The following is a 24,090-nucleotide window of genomic DNA, read 5'->3' on the forward strand; positions in this document are numbered from 1 at the left end:
TTACTGCACAGGTATCTACAAATTATTTTGCCTGGTGCTTACCAAATTTAATAATTCATAATGTTAAATTATTCATCATTTCTTTTTCTGTTTAGTTTTAAGTTATAGTAGGTTTAATCTACTTTTTCATTAAAATTATACCGTGCCATTTAAATTTTTATGGATCAAAGTAACATTTTTTAATTGACGCCTTCTACCAATTTTACTAAAAACTTTCACGTACTACTGGACACAATATTTAAAAGTAAAGGATGTCCCAATAAGAGCGCACGTTTTAATTGGTAAATAAAAGTCATAATTTATTTTAAACTGAGTGTTATTTATATTTTAATATAAAGGTAATACACTGCAATTAAACGTGAAAAATAATATCTGGCAAATGGCCGCCTCGACTTTCGTGACAGACTCTTATTCATTTTGAGAAATTTTCAATTACATTTTCACATAATTGCGGCCCAATTTCGCTAATAATACGTCTAATTTCGTTTTTCAACTGTGGTATACGAGGGATTTTAAAAAAACCCCAAAGAAAAAAGTCACAAGGCGTTAAATCGCATGATCTTGCGGGCCAGTTCTGGTGTCCATTTCGTGAAATGACACGACCGGGAAACTTTCTTTGCAACAATTGAATTGCTTCACGTGTAGTGTGACATGTCACATCATCCTGTTGGTACCACATACCGCCCGTATCCATACCATCCAATTGAGGCCATAAAAACTCAGTGAGCATATTACGATAGCGTTCGCTGTTCACGGTAACTGCATTTTCAGCCTCGTCCTCTAAGAAGTACGGTCCAATTACTCCACCTGTCCAAAGTCCGCACCAAATAGTGACTCTTAATGGATGCATTTTGTTCTCATGAATGACTCTAGGATTTTCTTCGCCCCAAATTCGGCAATTTTGTTTATTAACAAAGCCATTAAGGTGAAAGTGTGGCTCATCGGTAAACAAAATTTTTTTCGAAAAATTGACATCCATTTGTTGTTTTTGCAATACCCAAAAAGAAAATGTGCGGCGCGTCGCATGGTCCACTGGCTTTAATTCTTGGGTCAATTGAATCTTATAGGCATGTAAATGAAGATCTTTTGTTAGAATTCGGTGGGTAGTGCTCTTCGAAATGTTCAACTGTTGTGCACGATGACTGATAGATGTTCCCGGATTCTCGCCAACACTTTCACGCACTGCGGCAATATTTTCAACAGAACGGCTAGTACGGTGACGCACTGGTGTTTTTATATCCACGACAGAACCATTTTGTTCAAATTTATCAATTAGTCTTTGGACGGTCGTGTGATTTGGTGCATCGTGTCGACCAAAAATGCCCCGCAATTTACGAACTGTTTCCGCAAAACATTATCCATATTTGTAATGTATTTTAACATTAATAATTCGTTGTTCGACCGTATATCGTTCCATGACTACTAATCGCAAACTGTTTACATTATTCTTTTCAGTTTTTTTTTTTTGACATACTGCGATAAAAAAAGAATGCTGCGCAATTCAAAACGTGCGTTCCTATTGGGACACCCTACTTACATTTCACTTTTAAACAAGCCCAAATTGAACAAAATCGGATAAGTCTTTGAGAAGTTATAGCCCCACTTTCACTACCTTCCCCTACTATATGAAGGTCGGTACGCCAATGACCCTTTGATTAAAATGATGGACAATATTCCAAGGTTTCTAATTATATTAATCAAAATTCCTTTCTTAAGCTAACATTTTACGGGGGAAATTAGAATTGTTTTATTGACCTTTTAATTACGCCCCCCCAGTGACCATATTTCGAATGTAAAAGTAGCCATGAAAAAATTATTTCTAGACAGTTGCCGAGATATAGCCGCTTAGTAAAACACCCTGTATATAGAGTGGAATCTATTAGGGATATCTAATAGGTAGTCTAGAGGGTGATTCTAAAAAGCATTATACAGGGTGAATTAATGGGAATTTTTTTTTGAACAAGGATCTTCTGGTTTCGATCTGCGGGTAATTTTTTTTGTAGAAAACCAGTGACGCCCTTAATTTTTTTTAAATTAATTAATTATCCTACTCCCACTAACTGACTGATAAGCTGAGAGTATTTATGTTTGTGTTTTTAATTAGCCTCTGTTGCCTTTGGACTTAAAAATTTCACTCAAACTTTGGACTTCAAATATTTTAGCAATTTTTTTTTATCATCTATTGATTATTTAATTAAGGTCATCTGTGTGCGCAATACTTTAAAATATTAGAAATACATAAAGTTCATATACGCGTTTACTAATGTATGATTAAAAAACTATTATATAAAGTTCTTTAAACCACTAATCGTATTTTTGTTTTGTTTCAGGCCTGAATGAAGGGCCGTAAAAGCAACCATCGTACATCAGGGCCCCGGCGACAGAAAGGGCGGCTCTGATGACGAGTTTTCTCCCAGCCATGAGGCTGGCCCTTAAATGGGGCTATGCCCCACCGTTTCTGACGCTATGCGTCTGTATCTTCTTTTTCTTGCCTATTTTTTCTGGGGCTAATGCACATGCTGAACTTTGGAGGCCAATGCGCGAAAGGGGAAGTAAGTATTTAAAAAAGTGATCAGCAGTTCGTTTAAAATAAATAGATGACTTGTTTGAGCTCAAGCATTGTAAGCACCTTTAATTGCCTTGTAGAGCTCCATATTTGCATATTTTTTAGGAAAACTTCCTAAGGGTGGTTATGAATGGTTGGGGAGGATTTTTTTCTATTATGCATAAAATGCTAGAAGCTGTTAATAAAAATTCTGACGTTAAAAGTAATATTAGATCGAACGGTTTATATCGCTTGCGACAATATCGGTGAAAATTTTATAATACGTGCCTTTCTTGATTACAAATTTTTAGTACAAATAAATTTGCAATAAAAGAAGACGCTTGATTTAAATTAAGCTCGGCTGTGATCCATTCGTTGCCAGAGTATGCTCTAGCAGCAAATATAAAAATTCATTTATCAATAGAATTTATTGGTTTGTAATAAATTCGAGAACAAAATGAAATAAATAGCACACGCGCATAAAAAATTCTGAAGTACAGTTTTATTAACAGGTTTTTAGTGTAATTTATTACGTTATAAGTGTTTTTGTGTAATTTATTCAAAACTGGGTATTTTATCGTATTTTTATTTAAATCTTTGCTATGTACACTGAAAAGTAACACTTATATAAACTAAATTAATTGCATAATCTAGGGCCAGCAAAACTATAATATACGCGGTGAGTCAAGGCAACCGCACCAAACTTCCAGAATGCATTATGGAGATGAAGACAATTTAATAAATTCAATATCGGATACTATTTTAAAAACGTCTAAATTCTCATCATTATATCATTTTCATGATCATTCACCAAATGTTCACGTAATAAATATTATAGGAATGTTCTGAAATATCTATGAACATTGCCAGAACATTCAGGAACTATAACTTTATTTGTCAAATTGCTTATAAATTTATTATCACATGCTTTAGTGTTCAATCCCTTAAGGTCAATGTCTTAAGAGTTGTTTTTTTTTTTTAAATTTTATATGATATATACGTTTTTCCTGTGTATGTATATTTATATTTCATAACATCATCAAGCATTTAAGAGGCATTAATATGTATAATGTGGAATTATCTACTTTTTACAAGGTTGCAACTAGAGTGGGTATTTTCCTGATAATAGCAAGGCAGTTTTATATCTTAATTATTATAGTATTATATAATACATTAGTATTCTTAAATTGTAAAGTCATTAATAAATGAAGTTTAATTTTAATCAACAAAAATATACATGTTAAAAATGTTAATTATTGGCATATAAAATGTTTGGTTATATATGCCTGGTTTATTGATTTATGTTATCCTTAAATCGCTACTAAAATCACCAACAAACTCTAGAATTGAAGGTTTAAAAAAATAATCTCTATCCTACTTATACTGCGCCAACAAATATATATATAACTTTACCGAGTTTTACAGATGTACTATAGTGTCTAGTATGGAAGTATATAGTATGGAAACCAGTAGACACATGACACAGCCGGAACTTAAGAATAAACAACTATTTTCTATCCTCGTTTCTCACACATTTGACCTGAATCGACCACTAAGCAATGCCCTCTAACTACACGAATACCATTTGATTTATGCGCTATTAAATTTCCTATGCTGGGTCTTTAACTTTCCATACCTGATAAATATGAAGAAATCTCTAGCGTGAGCATCAAGAAAAGTCAATAACATATATTACTCTATCCTTGTCATACGGATAATAATGCCGACTTTGTGTTTCAAATATCCGACACAATGGGAATTCATTGACTGATTTTTTTGTAGTATTAGGACCATATAATTTAAATTGCGGCATTTCTTTTCCTTTTTAATAGATCAATAGAATAAAAAAATTCTACATAGATCAACATTTTGAAAATTTTCTTCTCGAAAACCAGTCAACATGTGTAATATGATTTCAAATATAATGCGCAAAAATAGAATCAGATATCATGATGTCAACCCGTGGAAGTTATGTTTTTTTAAATGTGTGGGTCAATGATCGTTTATCGCTAATTAGCTTATTGCATGGGCTTTACGACATATAGAGGAAATGAATGAAAAACATGCAAACCACCCTTGTCAAACTTAATTTAGCTTTCCACATATGAAGTCTTATCGATTAATTTATTTATAGTTTTCTTGATTCAGAATGTCAATTGTTCCATAGATCAGTGGAGTATTTACTTAAACAATAAAACAGGTGCGTTATTACTGCACATTAATTTAACCATTTCGTCAGTATTGCGAATCTTGTTAATAAAAATTATATACTCGCCGGCACAAAATTCCGCCACCCTGAAATATTGGCCAAGTTTGATGTTTTATAAATTTTTTATTTTTTATCAGATTCTCACGATTTTGCCATCAGTTTTTAGATACATTTGTTGTGATTTTTTAAAATCATTTTGTAAAGTAGCATTTTTCGATTAGGCTATATTATACAGGAGTAAAACAAACTTTTGTTTTTTCTCGTAATTTCAAAAGACCCTGTAGGAAAATTAAGGTGGATAATTCTGTTTACATACTGTTCCTTGTAATCTTTGATGCATTCTAAACATTTTGATTTTTGATTCATTCCATTATCTCATTTCTGCTGCGAGCTGCAAATTTTTTATTAAAACGCTGGTTTGAAGCTTATTTTTAGATAATTAATATCAAGTTTTCGGTTAAAAATTATCGACGTTGGCTAAGGACGCAATTAATGTGACATAAAGTTTGACAGTGTCGCTATTATAATTTGTTGTGTGTTAATATGGTATTAACTCCAGCAGACGTGGGTAGAATTGTTGCGTTAATAGAGGATGGCCGTAGCAAAAGTTATGTCGCCCGTACTCTGAGATTTCCGCGGTCTACAGTTCGAGATGCCTAGAATAGGTATTTACAGACGGGAATTTTTACTAGACGACAAGGCTCTGGCAGAAGGAGAATGACCACTGCAGCTGATGATCACTTTGTCACCATTAGTTCTTTAAGAGATACTTATGGAGTAAGTGTAAGTGAAAGAACGATACGTAGAAGATTAGCAGAAACTGGACTTTATTCACGAAGGCCAGCAAGATGTCCACAATTACTTCCTCGGCATCGACAACACCGACTGAGGTTTGCAAGATCGCATTTTACTATTCACAGATGAATCCAGGGTTTGTTTAAGAACGCCGGATGGTCGTGAGCGGGTATACAGACGTAGAAATGAAAGATATGCTGACTGCACCATTTCAGAACAAATCTTATATCGTGGCGGTTCAGTCATGATTTGGGCGGGTATTTCTACCGAAGCAAGCACCAATCTTGTATTTAGAAAATGGAGCTCTAACCGCCCACCGTTACGTTGAGGAAATCCTTCAAGAAGTTGTTGTCCCATTTGCTCCATTCATTGGGAACCAATTTACATTAATGCATGATAATGCTAGACCTCACGTTGCACATGTAGTGAGCGAATATCTGGATGAAGTTGGACTCCCAAGATTGGAATGGCCCGCATGTAGCCTGGATCTCAACCCAAAAGAACATCTTTGAGATCAACTTAAAAGGGCCATTCGTCGTCGTCCTGTACAACCACAAACCTTGCAAGACTTACGACTAGCGCTGATCGAAGAATATGAGGCTATTCCTCAAGAAAGAATAAGGAACCTTATTCATTCGATGCCGCGAAGACTGCAAGCTGTTATTGCTGCGAAAGGAGGAAATACACGCTATTAAAATTGTTATTTTTTTTAATTAACTTTATGATATACCTAGTGTTTGTTTCTCCTAATAAAAATACGCTTCAAATCAGCGTTTTAATAAAAAATTTGCAGCTCGCAGCAGAAATGAGATAATGGAATGAATTAAAAATCGAAATGTTTAGAATGCATCAAGGATTACAAGGAACAGTATGTAAACAGAATTATCCACCTTAATTTTCCTACAGGGTCTTTTGAAATTACGAGAAAAAACAACATTTTGTTACTTCTACTTCTGTTTAATATAGCCTAATCGAAAAATGCTACTTTACAGATTGATTTTAAAAAATCACAACAAATGTATCTAAAAACTGATGGCAAAATCGTGAGAATCTGATAAAAAATAAAAAATTTATAAAACATTAAACTTGGCCAATATTTCAGGGTGGCGGAATTTTGTGCCGGGGAGTGTATTTCATTTTACCCGTTAAAGCATTTTAGTGTTGCGACTACTACTTTGAGGTTATTTAAAATTGGGCTTATTATAATAATTCAGCAGTTCAGTAATCTGCTCCATCTATAGAATTGGTCCCAAAATTATTTAGTTATTTGTCCAGTCATGTTATCCTAATTTATAACTTATCTAAAAAATATTTATTTACAATTCTTCTTCTTTTTTCAGTTTGCAAAAGTATGGATATTCGAAACAGTTTGGAAAACTTCAAAGATCTGGAAGGTTGCCAGGTAATCGAAGGCAATTTGCAGATCCTGTTATTTGATAATGTTAACGAGACGCAACTTGCCATGATTAGTTTTCCCGAATTAATTGAGATCACTGACTATTTGCTGCTGTTTCGTGTAAGTGGTCTTCGAAGTGTTGGTCAGTTATTTCCCAACTTAGCTGTGATCCGTGGCCAGCAACTTTTTTCTACCGGTAAGGCACTAGTCATCTACGAAATGCCTTCCCTGCAAGAAATTGGTCTTTACTCGCTGACTAAAATAATGAGAGGCATGGTACTTGTTGACTCCAATCCGTCACTTTGTTTTGTGCATAGTATTGACTGGTCTAAAATCGTAACAATTGATGAGTCGGATACAAGTCAGCAAACGGCTTACTTGAAAAGCTTTAAGCCTGAAAACGAGTGCCCAGTCTGTCCTGCTTCAGTAAACGGAATACCTTGCCCGAGAAGCGAGAAAAACAATAATAGGTTCCTTTGCTGGAATACTGAACACTGCCAGAAAGTATGTCCAGGTTGTGGAAAAAATGCTTGCAATGCTGACGGGCAATGTTGTGACGAGCATTGCGTGGGGGGCTGTGATAAAAATATCACCAAATGTCTAGCTTGTAAAGATTATGTTTTAAATACTCAGGATGGAGATTCTTGTGTTCAAAATTGTCCTAGGTCTCCAAATATTTTAACTTTTCTAGAAAGGAGATGCGTGACACACAGCGAATGTATTAAGATGGTACGACCCATTGACTTCGAAGATATTGATCCGGATACTAGTGCACCAGTGGAGTATCCTTACAAAGAACATAACGGTTCATGTGTTTTATATTGTCCCCCAAACTATTCTGGAAACTACACTGAACATTCTTGCAAGAAATGTAATGAAACCTGCCGGAAAGAATGCCCAGGTGGAAAAATTGATAGTATTAATCTTGCAGCGGAGTTACGAGGTTGCACTCACATAACTGGTTCAATTGAAATTCAAATAAGAGGCGGACATGAAGTAGTGAGGGTTTTGGAAGAAAACTTAGGAATGATCGAAGAGATTGACGATTACCTAAAAGTAGTGCGGTCTTTTTCTTTGGTCAGCTTAAACTTTCTTAAAAATTTGAAGAGAATCAAAGGAAAAAAACTAGAATCAAATAGCTATAGCCTTATTGTTCTTGATAATCAGAATCTTCAAGAGCTCTTTGATTGGAATACTCATAAAACCTTTAAGATAGACAACGGAAAATTATTTTTTCATTTCAACCCAAAGCTTTGTATTGAAAAAATCGAAGAACTTCGGTTAAAAGCTAACCTTCCGCCATACAAAGAAATGGAAGTTGCCAGTAATTCAAATGGTGATAAAGTAGCTTGTAACGTAGAAATACTTAAAGTAAATATAACCCAAATCACAAGCAAATCCGCTAGACTGGAATGGAAACCATTTGAATTAGATGATGCAAGGAAACTTTTAAGTTACATGGTATATAGTATTGAAGCCCCACAACGTAATGTAAGTTTCTATGATGGAAGAGATGCTTGCGGACAAGACAACTGGCATGTCGAGGACGTTGCTAACAACATTGACGTGGATCCCGTAGTTTTAGTATTAAAAAACTTAAAACCTTTTACGCAATACGCTTTCTTTGTTAAAACATACACCATTGCTACCGAAAAAAATGGCGCTCAAAGTGAGATCACCTATTTCAAAACAAAATCTTCCACACCATCACATCCATCCAGTATTCATGTAAGCAAGGTGTTAAGTAATAGTTTCGTAATTTCATGGACACCTCCTACTGCTAAAAACGGTATTATCTCTTATTATTTTGTAACTGGTGAGAAAAGTGAAACTAATGATAGACCTGATAGAAACTATTGTATCAATACTATAATTCCTGAGAGTACCAAAAGACCGGTCACGGAAAAGCCTAAAACACCCATCCTTAAATGTGAAGATAAAAAATTTACCAAAAAAGATATGCAAGAAGAGGAAGGAAGGATAGAATTTGAAGATGCTCTTCATAACAAAGTGTATGTTAGACGATTAGATAATGGAAGTCAAAAAAACAGAATTCGGAGAGAAATTACCAGACTGGTAGATAATACCACCATGAACTCCTCTTTGACTTTTTATACTACGACAGTTCCAAACTATTTAAATGGGGAAGATACAGGCTTAAATAGCTTTAGGAAAATGGTTGAAGAAAATAAAACTGAAGCTGACGGTAAAACGTGGCATTCATTCGCGTTTTTTGTTAAAGTTCCATCCCAATCAATAGAGGTAAAAAATTTACGACATTTTACCCAATATAAAGTACAAGTAAGGGCTTGCAGCGAGATAGATGACGGAGATGTTCCATACACAGCGTGCAGTGAACCCAATGAAGCTACTCCACAGACACTTGAGAAAAGTGAGTATACATTTTTTAAATTTTCTTTTCATTTACGTTTACATTTTCAGAATATAAAGGTATATATATGTATATACATTTATTACTTAAAAACTAAACTTTAAGACTAACTTAGGATAAACCTAATTGCAGATTTTTTAATGAGCAGCATAAAAAATTAAGATTTTCTGCATGCTTTTTGACTGTTATAGACATTCTGTTAACTGGATTCTGTAAACAATATATTGTTCGACAGAAAGAGACATGGAACAGTATATCACTTCGGGACTTGAGTGAGGTGTAACCTAGATTCAGAAGAGAGCAAGACAGTCAGAACATCTTGTTATTCCATTTAGAACCTTAAAAGCAAAACATACAATGTACTCCCTTCTACTTGACAAGGTTTAGTGATGATATCGTCTGATCAGTACAAAGAAATGTACCTGATCTTAAAATAATAAATCTCATAAACTTGATATATTGGTACTGAACATTTTCATTCGTATTAATATTAATCTGATAGTTAGGAGATCATACTACTGGAATCTCTACCTAATCTCCTTACAAAGCCCAATATTCTGTTTGCCTTAGATATCATGATCAAAGTGATGAGAAAAACAAAGCTTAGGATCCAAACAGATATCAAGATCCTTTACTAAGTTGCGTTATTAATTGAGTAATCTACAGCGTACATACTTTTATTTCTACTGAATCCTCTTGACGCAACAGTAATAAATGTTGCATCAAGAGACATGCCATCTAATTGGCACCAAGCAAAGATCATATTAATGTCGTTTTGCAGAATTCCAATATCTAGAGGAGAGCAGACTTGCCTATACAGCTTTACGTAGTCAGCAAATAGGAGACATTTTGACTTCAGTATAAGAATAAGATCGTTTATAAATAGAATAAACAGGAGGGGAACGAGATGAAACTGCTGAAGAACCTCAACCCAATTTTAACTTGCTGCTCACGATTGCTTCACTATAATTTAATCCAAGATAACAAGCGTCAATGATGTCAAGCTTTGACAGTTGATGAATCAACTTGAATGGTTAAACTTATCAAAAGTTTTACTAAAATCGATATAAATAGCCTGTACGTCATGGCCAGGAATGAACTAAAAATAAAGTTAGTAAATATGAAAAGCTTGGTATCGATTGAAGGACCACTGACTAATCCGTGCTATGGATCAACCAAAATCTTTTGAAAAACCTTCTTCAGAACAGCCTCGATGCATTGCACAAAAAACTTAGGAATAAACGATAAGCATGGGGCGGTAATTAGCCACATCGTTTTTATTTCCAGATTTAATTATTGGGCAAACGTTGACCAACTAATTTGATCTTTGTACAAACGGAGATAAAGAAAATGACAGCTTTTAAGACCCTATTAGGAATTTACTCGCATCAACTTTTGAGTGCACTTTCAACCGCAGTTGGACCTCAGATACTAAACTAAACTTATATTTATCGTTATAGAAGTCGAATGGGGCGTTTTGATTACTAGTATTATAAACAGAAGAGAAATGCTTAGCAAAGATCTCAGAAATAGAAAAACCAGAATGTTATGAACAGCCAGAAGGACCTACTGCCCTCCTTTATAGCATGCTCAGCCCTTCTAATATAATTGCTATAATAATCCTTAGATAGTAAATTGGCTTGTAGTCTTAATGAGATAAATTTCGCATAATTAGCAGGGGAATCAGATTGTTTATTTTATAACTCATAATTAACATTTCTCTTTTTAGCTCCTTGGAGAACCAAATTGGATAATGACTGCTATAAAATGACTTTTTTATCAGTTTTATTTTGACATATAACCCTCTTTTTCACAGAATAAAATATATAAATTATTTTAAAAAAAATGCTGTAATAGTTTGATAGTGGTCGCTCATCTAATCTGGGGAGTGACATTATAAACTATAGTGCAATTTCTCCGAGTTTCTTTTTTATTTTTGAAGCATCAAATTGGCAATTAAAACGTTTATAGAAAACGCTTATAGAAAAAAAAACTTCCAAATTTCATTTTATCTAACCGCGAATTGGTTGCCTTACGATATTTTTTCTGATCGAATTGGGTTAATTGAAGATAAAATATATGTAATAACGAAAGTGGCCACCTTTTAGAAAATTAATACTTTAAAAGATGACTGGGTGCGGTTAAAAAAAGTGATCTTATTTATATACATTCACCATCGCTTTAAAGGTCAAATTTAATATTTTAAGGAAGTGCACTGCCGATATACTAATGATTTGTTTTGTCTTTAAAATGTTGGTTCTTTATTTTTAGAGGGAGCAGATAATATTTACAATGTATCCATATTGAATACTACGTCTGATAGCGTGACTGTACACTGGCTTCAACCACCAGATCCTAATAGGCTTATTGTCAGCGTTACAATTTGGTACAGAAAGGAAGGTTCTCAAAATGTAAGTTCTTTGCTTTTGTTGGTAAGTTTTACAAAGAATGACTAATATTTTTTACAGTCAAAATACATTGGGGAATGTATCTCTTATAAGGACTTTAAAAATTATACTAAAGACAATAAAAATATGGTGTATACCATCCCAAATCTCTTTTCTGGAAATTATAGCTTGTACTTGAAGGCATCATCCCTTTATGGAGTTGGAGAACCGTCTCCGACTTTAGTATTCGACATACCAGAAAGTGGCCAAAATATTGTTCTGGTTATTTGTTTAAGCCTATTTATGGTGTTTACGGTAAGTAATAATTATTAATATTGTATTTTTGTCATAATTAACGTTTTTTTTTGTTATAAAGCAGTGCCTTTAATTTTTTGATTCAATTAAAAAAAATGTAACAGACTGCAAATTTTGACGATAGCATCGATTGTAAAAAAAATATTTTAGAGCTTTTAGAGCAAATTATATCAAATTTTCGGTTATTGGCAATCAATATGGATTTTTCCAGAGAAGATCAGCTCTTACTAATTTGATACCATTCATTCAGAACATAAACAAAAACATGGAACAAGGTCTCAAGACATGCGCTGTGTACACTGATTTGTCTAAATCATTTGATAAGGCTTTTTGTGAAGTTTTAGAATTTCGATGTGCATGGCACATTGCTCAGTCTCCTAGGGACCTATTTAACTGATCGCTCTCAATATGTCCTAATAAATGGTGTTAAATCTAAAAGTATTGGCATGAGATCAAAAGTGCCTCAAGAATCTCACTTGGAGGCAATATTATTTCCTGGTGTTAAAAATCCATCAGATTTTCATGTTTCATGATTTTCATCATTGCAGTCAGATATTTCTAACTTTGTACATTAAAAAAATTATTTAATAATCCAGAAAAATGTCACTGTATACTTTTAATTTCACTGTTTATCTTGATGAATGGTGGATTTAGGTGTAACCTTGGATTCCAGGCGGTTGTTTGATTTACATCAAGAGAATTGTAGTTAAAGAGCGATTAAAAATGTAGGACTTATATCTTGAATAACTACTGAATTTAGTAATATTAAATAATTGTTTTGAGTCCGATGTATCCCAAATATTTTGATCAGTTGGAAAGGGTACAACGTAAATTTGTAAATTTAGTAAATTTTAGATTTAATCGACCTAGGCATTTTCTCAATTGTAGAGTCTTTAGAAAAACATAGATTTTTTTGGATCTAATTTTTTTACATAATCTGCACTGTTTTGTACAGTCTCTGCATCTCTGGTTTAGAACTCCGAAGAATAGACTAAATTTATAAAACCAAATTGGTTCTCGGATATCTGTTTTTCGCATTTGATGCTCCGATATTCCTCGCACCTCTTTACTCCAGTTTTTTGGGCAATGCTATGAATTCTGATTGGAGCAATTTTTCGGGGTTATCTCCAGAGTTATAAATTTTGTTGAAAGTTAACGACACTTTAATCACTTACATCCAGGGTATATTTTCATAATCCAATAGTATGGAATTTAATTTTTTCTTGGCTTTTCTATGGGAAATAGGTGATTTTCTTATAGGACTTCTTTGCTATGCAACAAAATATTATATTTTGATCAATTTTCGAAATTGTTTCGCCAGTTTTGGTCAAAATTTGGCAATTTCTAACGAGCAAGAGTAAGAAAGACACCCTTTTCTAAAAAACTATCAATTTCATGCTTAAACAGAGCATCAATTAGAAAATATTACTTTTCCATAGATTTCAAGATTAGATGTGGTGTTTTGTGGGTAAGTGGGTCAAATACTATCAAAAGCACCGAAGTCTGAACTTAAAACAGTATATATTACAGGGAGAAAAACGTAGATATCACAGTTTAAGGACGGTTATGCACAGGAGGCAATTAAAATATAATAAAATAAAATATACGATGTGACCATACCAGTAGATTAGAGAATTCATTACTAGTTGTAAAAACTACAGAAGAAATATATGCACTGCATATGTCTCTAACTTGGAATAAATTGATTTAATCAAAGATGCCCCTTTTCCGGAAATATGCTCGCATACGTCGATTATTACTTTAAATTGCCTTCATTTTAATATTAAAAAATCTATACAGAGTGTTTCAAATCTGAGATATGACGTCATCGTCGGGCCATCCTGTATTAGGTATCATTGATTTTTTTGTTTAAAACACCTATTTAGAAATTTATTAATATCTTTATCGTAAATTCAAATCTACAGGAAAGCTTAATAACAGCTCAGTAACAACAAATTAAACTTTCATCTTATGGACGGGAAAGTACATTTTTAACATGTTGAGAAGCTTTAGGTACAGTCAACTGAAATATTAGCATTTACAATTCAGGTAACATTCTCGGACTTAATAATAATACAATAATATACAATTGTCAAGCCTTTTAAAACAGACCCAGGTACTAACCTCGTCCAACTTCTACTAATTTTGTCCAACCTCACATCAACTATTACTTATTAGTTAGTTCCTCAGGTTTTATCCATATCTCATATTAATATATAATGCATGAGGCATAAAATTGGTGAGATTAAAGCATTTTTAGCTACAAAAATTGCATAGTACACATATAGTGAACACTGGCTACAGCAGAATGAGATGCAGTCTGTACATATCGGAGGTTATAAACCAACAATTACAAAAAATACCAGAAAAAATAAGACCATAGACAATCTTTTGACAAATCTAAAAAATCGGTATACTACAGAAGTAATTGCTAACTCTCCTTCTGGTTACGATAAACTCAATATATATATAACATTGGATTTTGCGCTTAAGTATAGACCAATTATAGAAGTAGGACTGCTTGACAATTATTTCCTTTACTGAGAGATCAAACTATGAGTTTCAGTGTGATATCATTTAATAACTGTTAATAAAAGGTTTAACAAATTACTCATCCGAACCAAATTTCAAACTTTTATACCTTGTCTTTTAAAATATATTCAACAAAAATTATCTAATTCAGAAAGACTATTGAATTGAATTCAATAGTCTTTCTTTACTAAGTGTTAAAAATGTTTTCCATTTACTAACTGACAATACCGTAAACGGAACTGAAACTTGTTTTGAACATTTCTAATTACTTCGCCGGAAATTAGCCTGCTCTTCTGTCTTATTCGTTCTTTCAAATCCTCTATACTTGCTAGTTTGGTCTTAAGGATTATTAGATTGTCTCATAAGAAAAACTCCAAATGTGCTTAATCCGGAGACCTGGGTGGCCATTCAAAGGGTCCGTCTTCTGCCAATGCCTACGTGAAAATACAGGAAACATCCAGGTACGAACAGGTCTTGCAAAACGAGAAGTTGTCGTTCTGTTGAATCCAGATGTTTCTATTCGGGACCTCAGCTTCTATAAGCCAAGGGTAATAATAATAAAAATAACCGAGTTCGGAACTAGGTCTTTCTGTCTGTGAATGTCTGGATCTATTAAATTTTTTTTTGGAAGAAAATCAACAAACCTTCCTGCCCAAACCTTGACTTTTTCTCGACTGTAGTCTTTTATTCGGATCATCTTCGGTGAGTTTCTGGAGGATTGTTATTTTATAGAGATGATTTTTTTTTTGCTTTAAGAACTCCTGCCACTGAAGAATGTGCGCATTCCAACGATCATTTTTTTTTGCTTTAAATGTCCATTTTCTCGAAACTGCTTTTCGATCTTACTTACGGTACTTCGCGATATGAATGGTAAATCAGAATACTTCTCTTTGAATAAATGGATAACTTCATTGTGTGTTCTTGTTCTATCTCTGAAGCCAATCGTCAAAAGAATTTCAAACTTGTGTGTTTTAGTTAAGTACGGCAAACACCCACGCTGTGAAAGGACTAACAGTTTCGTCGCATAAATATGAATAGAATGTGATACGACTCTTCTTACTTGTTTTTATAACTTTTTTGTTATCATAATGTCGGCTATTATTATACCTAACATTCCAAGCATTTACTAAAGAAAGACTATTGACTTGTATTTATTTTTCAAATTAGATAATTGTTAAATACTTTTTAAAAGACAAGGAGTAAAAATTTGAAGTTTGGCACGCATGTATAACTTGTTAAACCCTTTATTAATAGTCATTAAAAAAATAGGGATGCCATTTAAAAAAATAATCAATGACCTATTCCAAGTTAGAGACTCGCAATGTTTTCAAGGCTCATATTTACTGGACCGACCACCCTGTCAGTTCTTATTATTTTTCTCCCTTTTTTTCAGTCAATAATTGGATGTTCATGGGTTTTCTATAGAAAGATTATGCGTGAACGCTACCTAATGCGCCTAATTCCAGCGGTGAATCCCGATTATCTACCAAGTGTCTACGTTGTCGACGAATGGGAGGTACCCAATAAAAATGTCGAACTGATCAAAGAGTTAGGCCAGGGTAGTTTTGGTATGGTCTGGGAGGGGTTCGCACACGACTTAAAAGATATGCCAGGAGTCGTCAAATGTGCTATTAAGACCGCTAATGAACATTCAACGAGTAGGTGAGTAAACATTTAATTATTAAAATTTTGAATTATTCCTTTATTTTAACGCGTTAAATAACATCGTATCATCTGCATAACGGTAGGCATTTTCAATACAATTTTTATCTACAACTGGAGTTTCTTAGTTTTTCACATTAAAAAAAAGATTTTTAATGAGATCTCCATGAATCAATTTTTGGCTAAAAAAATTCGTAGTTTAAATTATAATTTTTCAAAATTGTATAGAATTATATTATTTGGATTTTATGCGGTATCTAAGTGATGCCAAATTGGAAATTTTTATTGCCACAATTGTAGGGTTCCGAAATTAAGAGACTTTTCCTGGATACGAAGAAATACTGCCTGAAATCTTAGTAAATTATACGATTTAATAAAAATACTTATCTATTTTAATATCTGACGATTTTTATAATTGTATTTTTTTGCAAATTTGGTCAATATTTTCAAAACCTCGATAAAAATGATTTATTCAAAAATTTCACGATTTTTACAACAATTTGACAACTACAGACAATTTTTAGTTTTTGAAATATCGATATTGACTTCCTTTTTTTAAATATAGGCCAGGGTTTTTTTGTTCAACATGCTGACATAATTTCAGAAGTTTTGACATCAAAGTACGGGCTTACTTTTAAACAAAAAATTGGGTAATTATATCTGAATAGACATGAAAAGTTGTCAATTTTCACTCATTTAAGCAACTTTTTGAAAATGTGTTCAAGATATAACAAATTGGGATCTTAGTAACATAGTTTCGTCTTCAGGTTGCATTGATCATATACTGTTAATTCCGTTATTAATACTATAAATAATTAATATTAAATAAATTTTAACTTTGACTGACTAACAGATCAAAAACTAACGAATTAAGGTCTTAAGGTCAAGGTTTATGTTCGACTCCCCCCAGCCTTGGCATGGTCATCTGTGTGTTCGATTTCATTTTAAGTTAAACGGGTTTAAAAATAAATTAAGCGTGTGACTGAATGCGCATCACAAAGCCAGGCAATAAAAAAAACATCACGTCTATATAGTCTAGATCTCCCAATTTTCTGTTTAAACGCAGGTCCGTATTTGAAAAAAAATCTGATTAAGTAGCAACTTTTTATCCTGTACAAGGTTGTAATCCCAAGTATGAAAATCGTCGAAATTATGCAAAAAATGAAAACAACGTCTAACAATTGATCTTTTTTCAAACTTAACATTAGCATGGACAAATAACAAGATCTAAATTGTTAAATCTGTGACGTGCATTATTGGCGCAGGAACCTTGTACAAGGTGTTTTTACGAATGACAATTCATTCATATCATATATACATCAATCATAGACAAAAAATTACGTGCGTGAACGATGGCCATTCATAAGAAATGCAAATAGATACGAATCAAACCTTACCACCTTATCATCAGCTGTGGCTACCAGTGACTTAATTTAAATTATAATTTTGCTGAGTACCAAATGTCTCATAATTTTACACCGATGCTTAAACTAACTGTAAGTATGAAAACGTCATTGGCTCTACTGATTTTCAGAACTTTTTTTCTGAAGACCCATAAATCATTAGTTACAGTTCGCGAATGATTAAACATATTTAGTAAACATAATAATTATAAATAATTAATTACTATGATTAGTTCAAATTTGACAGTTAATATTTATCTACTGAACCAATTAGTTATTTACGTAAATTATTAATTTGTTTTATAGGCGGTTTTAAACACGTTATCAATATAATTAGTATTAATAACACTTATTCAACTTAGGATAACTTATTAAAATAGCATCGCATTGTTTACATTTTAAAATGGCAAGTCACTGTTTTTATATATTCCGGAATAAGAGATATAAATTGTTCCTGGAATGTGCCGAAATAATATTATTGCACATTTCCAGAAGGTGCCAGGAAGAATTCCAAGTATGCGTGTAGTTTTATAATTGGCAATTGCCTTTTAGAGGAAAGAGTCTTGGCATCCAAACAAATGTACTTTAAGATTTCACAAATTTTTTGAAAAGACCATAATTTCAGCGACATACTGGGAAAGCCATCACCATAGATAAGTACTTCCTAAATAGGAAATTCCCATAAACGTCAATAGAACACTGAATGTCGAGGAGTAATACTGACCGGAAGCGAAAACGGATTTGTGACGTGTTAATAGCGAAAATTTCAAATTTGATGATGGCGCCCAATTTGAATTTTGCTCTCCTATACTGTGCGCTTAAAATGAGTGAGAAATATGTGCTTCTTTCGGAAATAATGTAAGCAGATTGAAAACGTGTTAAATAGGAATTTTTTATTAGGACTTTATTTACGTAATCTTCATATTAAAAAAAGCCCCCTCGATGCATAGGTCTGGGTTTCAAAAATTAAATAAAAATCATCGCAAAGCTTATTACTAGATTATGAAAAGAAATTATAGCAAACAAATTCCCAACTTATAAAATCAGAATTAACAGATATACTCTATATAAATGAAGTATCTCGAAATTCGGCCAAATTGCACCATGTATAAACTTACAAGTTAATTTGCAAAGTAGAATTTATACAGGTTGCAAAAGTTTACAGTAAATGTATAAAGAGCAACAAAAATTAAATAATAAAATCACCTAGGAATTACCCTCTCTTAATTCACCAGTAATGCTCCTTAGCAAATATTATATACTAAATAACTATTAAAAAAAATAGCAATGAAAAAGGCAATAAATAATAATATTAAAAGTAAAATTTACAGGTGTGTTACCAATTTTCCATTTGCCTGTGAAAATTTCATAGGCTCCAAATGTTTATATAAAATCATTCCAAAATTGCTCATGCATTAAAACTGCTCTTCTCGCAGGTAAGTTTTGACGTTGAATCTATCAAAAAGTCTATCCAAAAATAATGAGTCCTGTATATTGAGCTTCAGCTTTGTGTAATATTTATGTGACCCATAACTAGAAAAACCATAACATCTTTATTGACAAATTGAATCACTATGGGTTCAGAGGAACGCCCCTTGAGTGGTTTAAATCGTATCTCAGTTACAGAAATCAGCTTGTAAAGGTTGATACGACGAAGTTTTCTTGCAAACCAATAGAATGTGGGGTACCTCAAGGTTCAGTCCTGGGCCCTATTTTGTTTCTGATCTTTATAAATGACATGGCCAATCTTAACATCAGTGGCAAAATCTGTCTTTTTGCTGACGATACTAGCTTTACATGGAGCAATCCGGATGCTAGGGCACTACATGCTACTATTTCTAATGACTTAATTACCATTAAATCGTGGTGCGATTCTAATCTTCTGTGCCTAAATGTCTCAAAAACTAAAGTCTTATCATATAAAACTACTATTCAACCCTTTTTACTTAACAACACAGGTTTGGACGTTGTAGAATCTGTAAAGTTCTTGGGACTTAATGTTGACTACTCCCTAAAATGGGACTTATTGATGCCTTATATAAAAAATTTAGTTCAGCATGTTTTGCCTTAAGATCAGTTTCCAGGGAATTAAGTTTTTAAACATCAAGAACAGTTTATTATGCCCTTTTTGAGTCACATCTAAGTTACGCCCTTCCATTCTGGGGCACATGCGGTGTGACTCAATTTGAGCGCATCTTTAAACTCCAAAAGAGAGCAGTTCGGTATCTGCTTGGACTTAATAGCAGAGCTCACTGTCAAGAACTCTTTAAAAAATACAAGATACTTACTCTTCCCTCTTTATTCATATTGGAATCTATTTGCTTAGTACGCAAACATAAGTTAGAAATGCCAAGTAGGCCGTCATAATTATTCACTTCGCAACGCAGTGCATGATCTTTATCTGCAAACCCCTCGGTCCGAGTTAGTAAAAAGCTCTATTCTATACAGAGCCAAAAAGATGCATAATCATTTATTTGCCTTTGGAAATTAAATCAATTACTTCTGCTCCTCGATTTCATAATGCTTTGAAGGCATACTTTCTAGAAAAAGCCTTGTACGCAGTGGAGGATTTTTTTCTAGGATAACTTTTTGGGTATCACACACACACTGGCTTTTTTTATGTCTTAAAATAGAGAATATATTAGTTTTTCTTTTCTTTAGTAAATGAATTGCACTTTCATTTTGTATTTAATTTAATTAATTTACTGTTATTGACTATTGTGTTTATTTTTATTGACATTTTATACATCATGATGTATATTGACCAGGTACATTGTTTTTGTACAGTTTTGCATGTATTTATTTTGTTTGTATATTTATTTTTATTTTTGTTTTTATATGTTTTTTTTATTAGCTTTGTCTACAAAATTTTGGAATTTTTTGACAATAAAGCATATGATTGATTAAAATAGAAGCATATTTTGAACTATTAATTTTTAAACATTGTCACATGTAAGTCAGATTGTCCATGTAGGATCCTACTGTATTATTAACGACCTGGGTGTTCATCAAGTTCCTTTAATTTTTGAAGGTACTTATTACAATCCGTCAGCTTCGTTGGGGCACTCATGAAGGATTTTTAAATTTTCCGGGATGGAAGGAAAGTGTTTTGAGGACAATAAATGACTTGCAAAAGCCGATTTCGTCTCGGTGATTTCGGTATTTTTGTATTTATTATATTCTCTTAAGTGTTCCTGCACTCTCGTTTTTATTTTCCTTCCCGACTGACCAGTAATAGCTTTACCGGTAAGTCATATCTCAACATTGTAATTTATGTCTATACATTGTTGTTTTTGTACTAGGGTTGGGAAACACGTGTAATCGTTTTTAAAAAATAAACATAATTTGAGACCATTGACTTTGTGTCCCTGCAATCTCTTAATTTTTATTATTAAGAGGTCTCTTTGAGAAAAATGGCCTACTTTTTTGAACTACTTAGTCATGCCTATTTATCAAATAGTTTTTTATTTTTAAGTACTTCTAAAGCATTACAGGGTACAATTTCTTCGTAGTTTGATAACTTGTCCTTTCAAAAAAATAACAATATTGATGAAATACTCGCAAGGGCTATGAGTTGCGCATATAAACCACCCTACCACTTAATCCACTGTTGTCAAATCCACCCTCTTCGAATCCGAGTAAACTTGAGTTGAAAAATTGCGGTTTCTTTAAAAAACAAATTAAAGGTGGTAATATTTTTTCTAAGGAATTTCGAGCAAAAAATCTATGTCTGGGCCTGGAAATTTGCTCCACTTCTAAAATAAGTAAATTGGCTGTAAACTTTTAAATTTATCGGTAGAAGTTTTAGTACCTATGGATTTATTCATGGGCAAAGAAGAATCAGATTTACCGTGGAAAAGCCAGAAAACTAACTCATATTGTCCATAATTATATTTTACTGAATGAAGATTATTCAAAAATAGTAGAATCTACTGAGGAAAAAATAGAAAAAAAAAGATATCGGTTGGAAAGTTTTAGATTTGATTCAGTTCAGCGAAAGGGAAAGAAGAATCAGATAACGAGGTTGGGGTGTAGTAGCGTCAATGCAGATAAACCATTATCCACGCTATTAATACATTCTGACTCTGACTAGGTTAAAAAAACGTTATTTTTGTAATGTTTTTACAGAAATAAGAAAACTTGTATTGTTCATAAAACTGTATTTTTTAAAATAAATTACCATAATATTAACGATTTTTAAATTACCGGGAATTTTAGATCATTAATTTGGCCGCACATCGAAGAGATACAGCCGATTTTTTTCTTTAAATCAAATTTTTTCAAATATCTATGGCTTAAAAGGAAATACTTTTGGAAATATCAGAACTATAATGAAAAAGAAATGTTTATGTAATTTTTTCAAAATTAAAAGCCTTTCATATACTGTTCCAAAAACAAGCAAGAAACAATTCTTTTGGTTTTTTTGCCATGACTGAAAAATTCAAAAACTTGTATTGATTTTAAGATTTTAGTATCTAATTTTTTTTTTAATTATGGAGCATTTCCACGAAAGACTTCAAGGGCATATGTCTAAAAGGGGATTTATTTCTAAGAGAAGTCATATTACTAGTTATTTAATATCTTGCTGTATGCTATTGAAATAAAATTCTCCACTCTACCTAGTATTATATAAAATTAAATTAAATATTTTCCCGCAAAAAAATTCCTTCCATTTTTATATATTACATATTTCAAATATTTCTAGAATCTTACTGGAATATTACTTCTTTATATAGATATATAATACAATATTTCTCTACTACATTTTGCTGGTATACAGCGAGATATTTTGTATATTGGATATATATTGTTAAATAATCGTCTACCTTTTTAAACGACACAAACAGTAAAAAAAATAAAAAAATTTTATAACGGAATAACGGATCGGATTTATGAGAATTTTAAATCAAACACATGTAAGAAAAGAAGCTGGTTAGAAAATGTTAAATAATATACATTTATTTGTGTTAAAGTAATATGCTATGCATATTATTTGTAAAGAAAAATATAGATTTTACTATTTCTTTTTTTCGCTATTTTAGCAATATCTATTTTTTGTTTGGTTTGAGAGTGAACACACGTTTTGCCCAGCAGTACTAAAACTTTGGAATAATTTATAAACTCTTTATATTGTTTTTTTAGAAAAATTTTTAGTTGGCGTTATATTATTGGGAATTTATTAATAAAATTTGAAGATCGTAGACATTTAGCAATTCTACAAAATACTAGTAGTTCGCCACTACAAGTGGCAAACGAAAAATTTGGATTTTAATCGCGTTTTTTTTTTTAATACTCGCTTTTTTTGTAAGGAAGTGAAAGAATTAGTATTTAAACAGAAGCGTAAAACAGGCACGTTTCTGTGTAAAATAATAATAAATCTCCCAACTTAATACTTTCTCTATGTGTTGCCTTTTGAATTACGTGGTTTTTACCAATATGGTTGCCTGTTTCTTATATATGAACAAAATTAGGTTTTTAAGATGAAATTTTAAGAATGATCTATTATGATTAAAATGACCAAAAAGTGTTGCCTAGTTTGTTGATTCTTCTTATTAATATGATTGATTTAACGACGTCTCATTAGAAATTTTATTATACACATTGAGTTATAAATTTTATGTATGTGCATTGAATAAGTTGCGTAGATGTTACTTGCTTACTTAAATTGTTCTATTAGAATTTCCTTGTGTGTATATTAAGAAACTTACGTCAGCTTTGTAAAAAAAAATTACTAAATGTCCTCCTTTGGCAAAGAGGAAAATTGATTTTATACACATAAAATTACAAATTTGTATAACTATATTAAATTTAAATTTGGCCACCTGTTTTTTTGTAGTACCGATGCCGTAAAGATTACATGTTACTACTGATATTTCTTTTACCTTGACAGTGCACCAACGCGTAATCCTTTCTACACTCAAGGGCAATATTTAAATTATTGTATCGGTGTACCTTATTGAATAATGTTGTATTTTTAAGTTAAAATGATAAAAGTACATTTTTTTTTAATGTCTGGAAACACTTTTGAGTTGTAATAGGCTCACGTGTAATATCAACATTTCTAAAATTTTTATCTAAAAAGTATTATCAGAAATATCAGTCGCAAATTTATGGCAATAGTTATTTTCTATTTGGTCAAATTACAACATAAACGTGTTTTTTATATGGTCACTAGTGAAATATGACTACTCCTACTTAAGAGATGTATTTGGAGTCAACTTTTTGTATTTCTTCTACCACGATTTTATAAAAGGCTATATTAAGTTAGGTAATATTGTAAAACATTTCTAAAGTTATTTTGAAATTCCAATATTTTATTATGATATAGGCGTTATTCCTGGTATTTTATATCTAGTATCCAATTTTAATTCTAATCAATATCCTCATACTAACAATGTTTATAATCTTCATCAGATCATCATTTCATCATTTATATTCAGATTGTTTCTCTTAT

General features: G+C 32.3%; 1 protein-coding gene across 2 annotated transcripts in view; it reads left to right on the forward strand.

Annotated features, from left to right (window-relative positions):
* The window catches only part of LOC126749108 (insulin-like receptor), a 98,972-nt gene that overhangs the window by 62,432 nt on the left and 12,450 nt on the right, over positions 1-24,090 (forward strand). For both annotated transcript variants that reach the window (XM_050458735.1, XM_050458736.1), the window contains exons 2-6: positions 2,331-2,552; positions 6,890-9,337; positions 11,609-11,748; positions 11,806-12,039; positions 15,965-16,233. In XM_050458735.1, coding sequence (XP_050314692.1) covers positions 2,399-2,552; positions 6,890-9,337; positions 11,609-11,748; positions 11,806-12,039; positions 15,965-16,233 — 3,245 coding nt within the window. In that variant the 5' untranslated portion in view covers positions 2,331-2,398. The remainder of the gene's footprint in view (positions 1-2,330; positions 2,553-6,889; positions 9,338-11,608; positions 11,749-11,805; positions 12,040-15,964; positions 16,234-24,090) is intronic.

This window comes from Anthonomus grandis, chromosome 22 (genome assembly GCF_022605725.1).
Source record: "Anthonomus grandis grandis chromosome 22, icAntGran1.3, whole genome shotgun sequence".
Taxonomy (NCBI): Eukaryota; Metazoa; Arthropoda; class Insecta; order Coleoptera; family Curculionidae; genus Anthonomus; species Anthonomus grandis.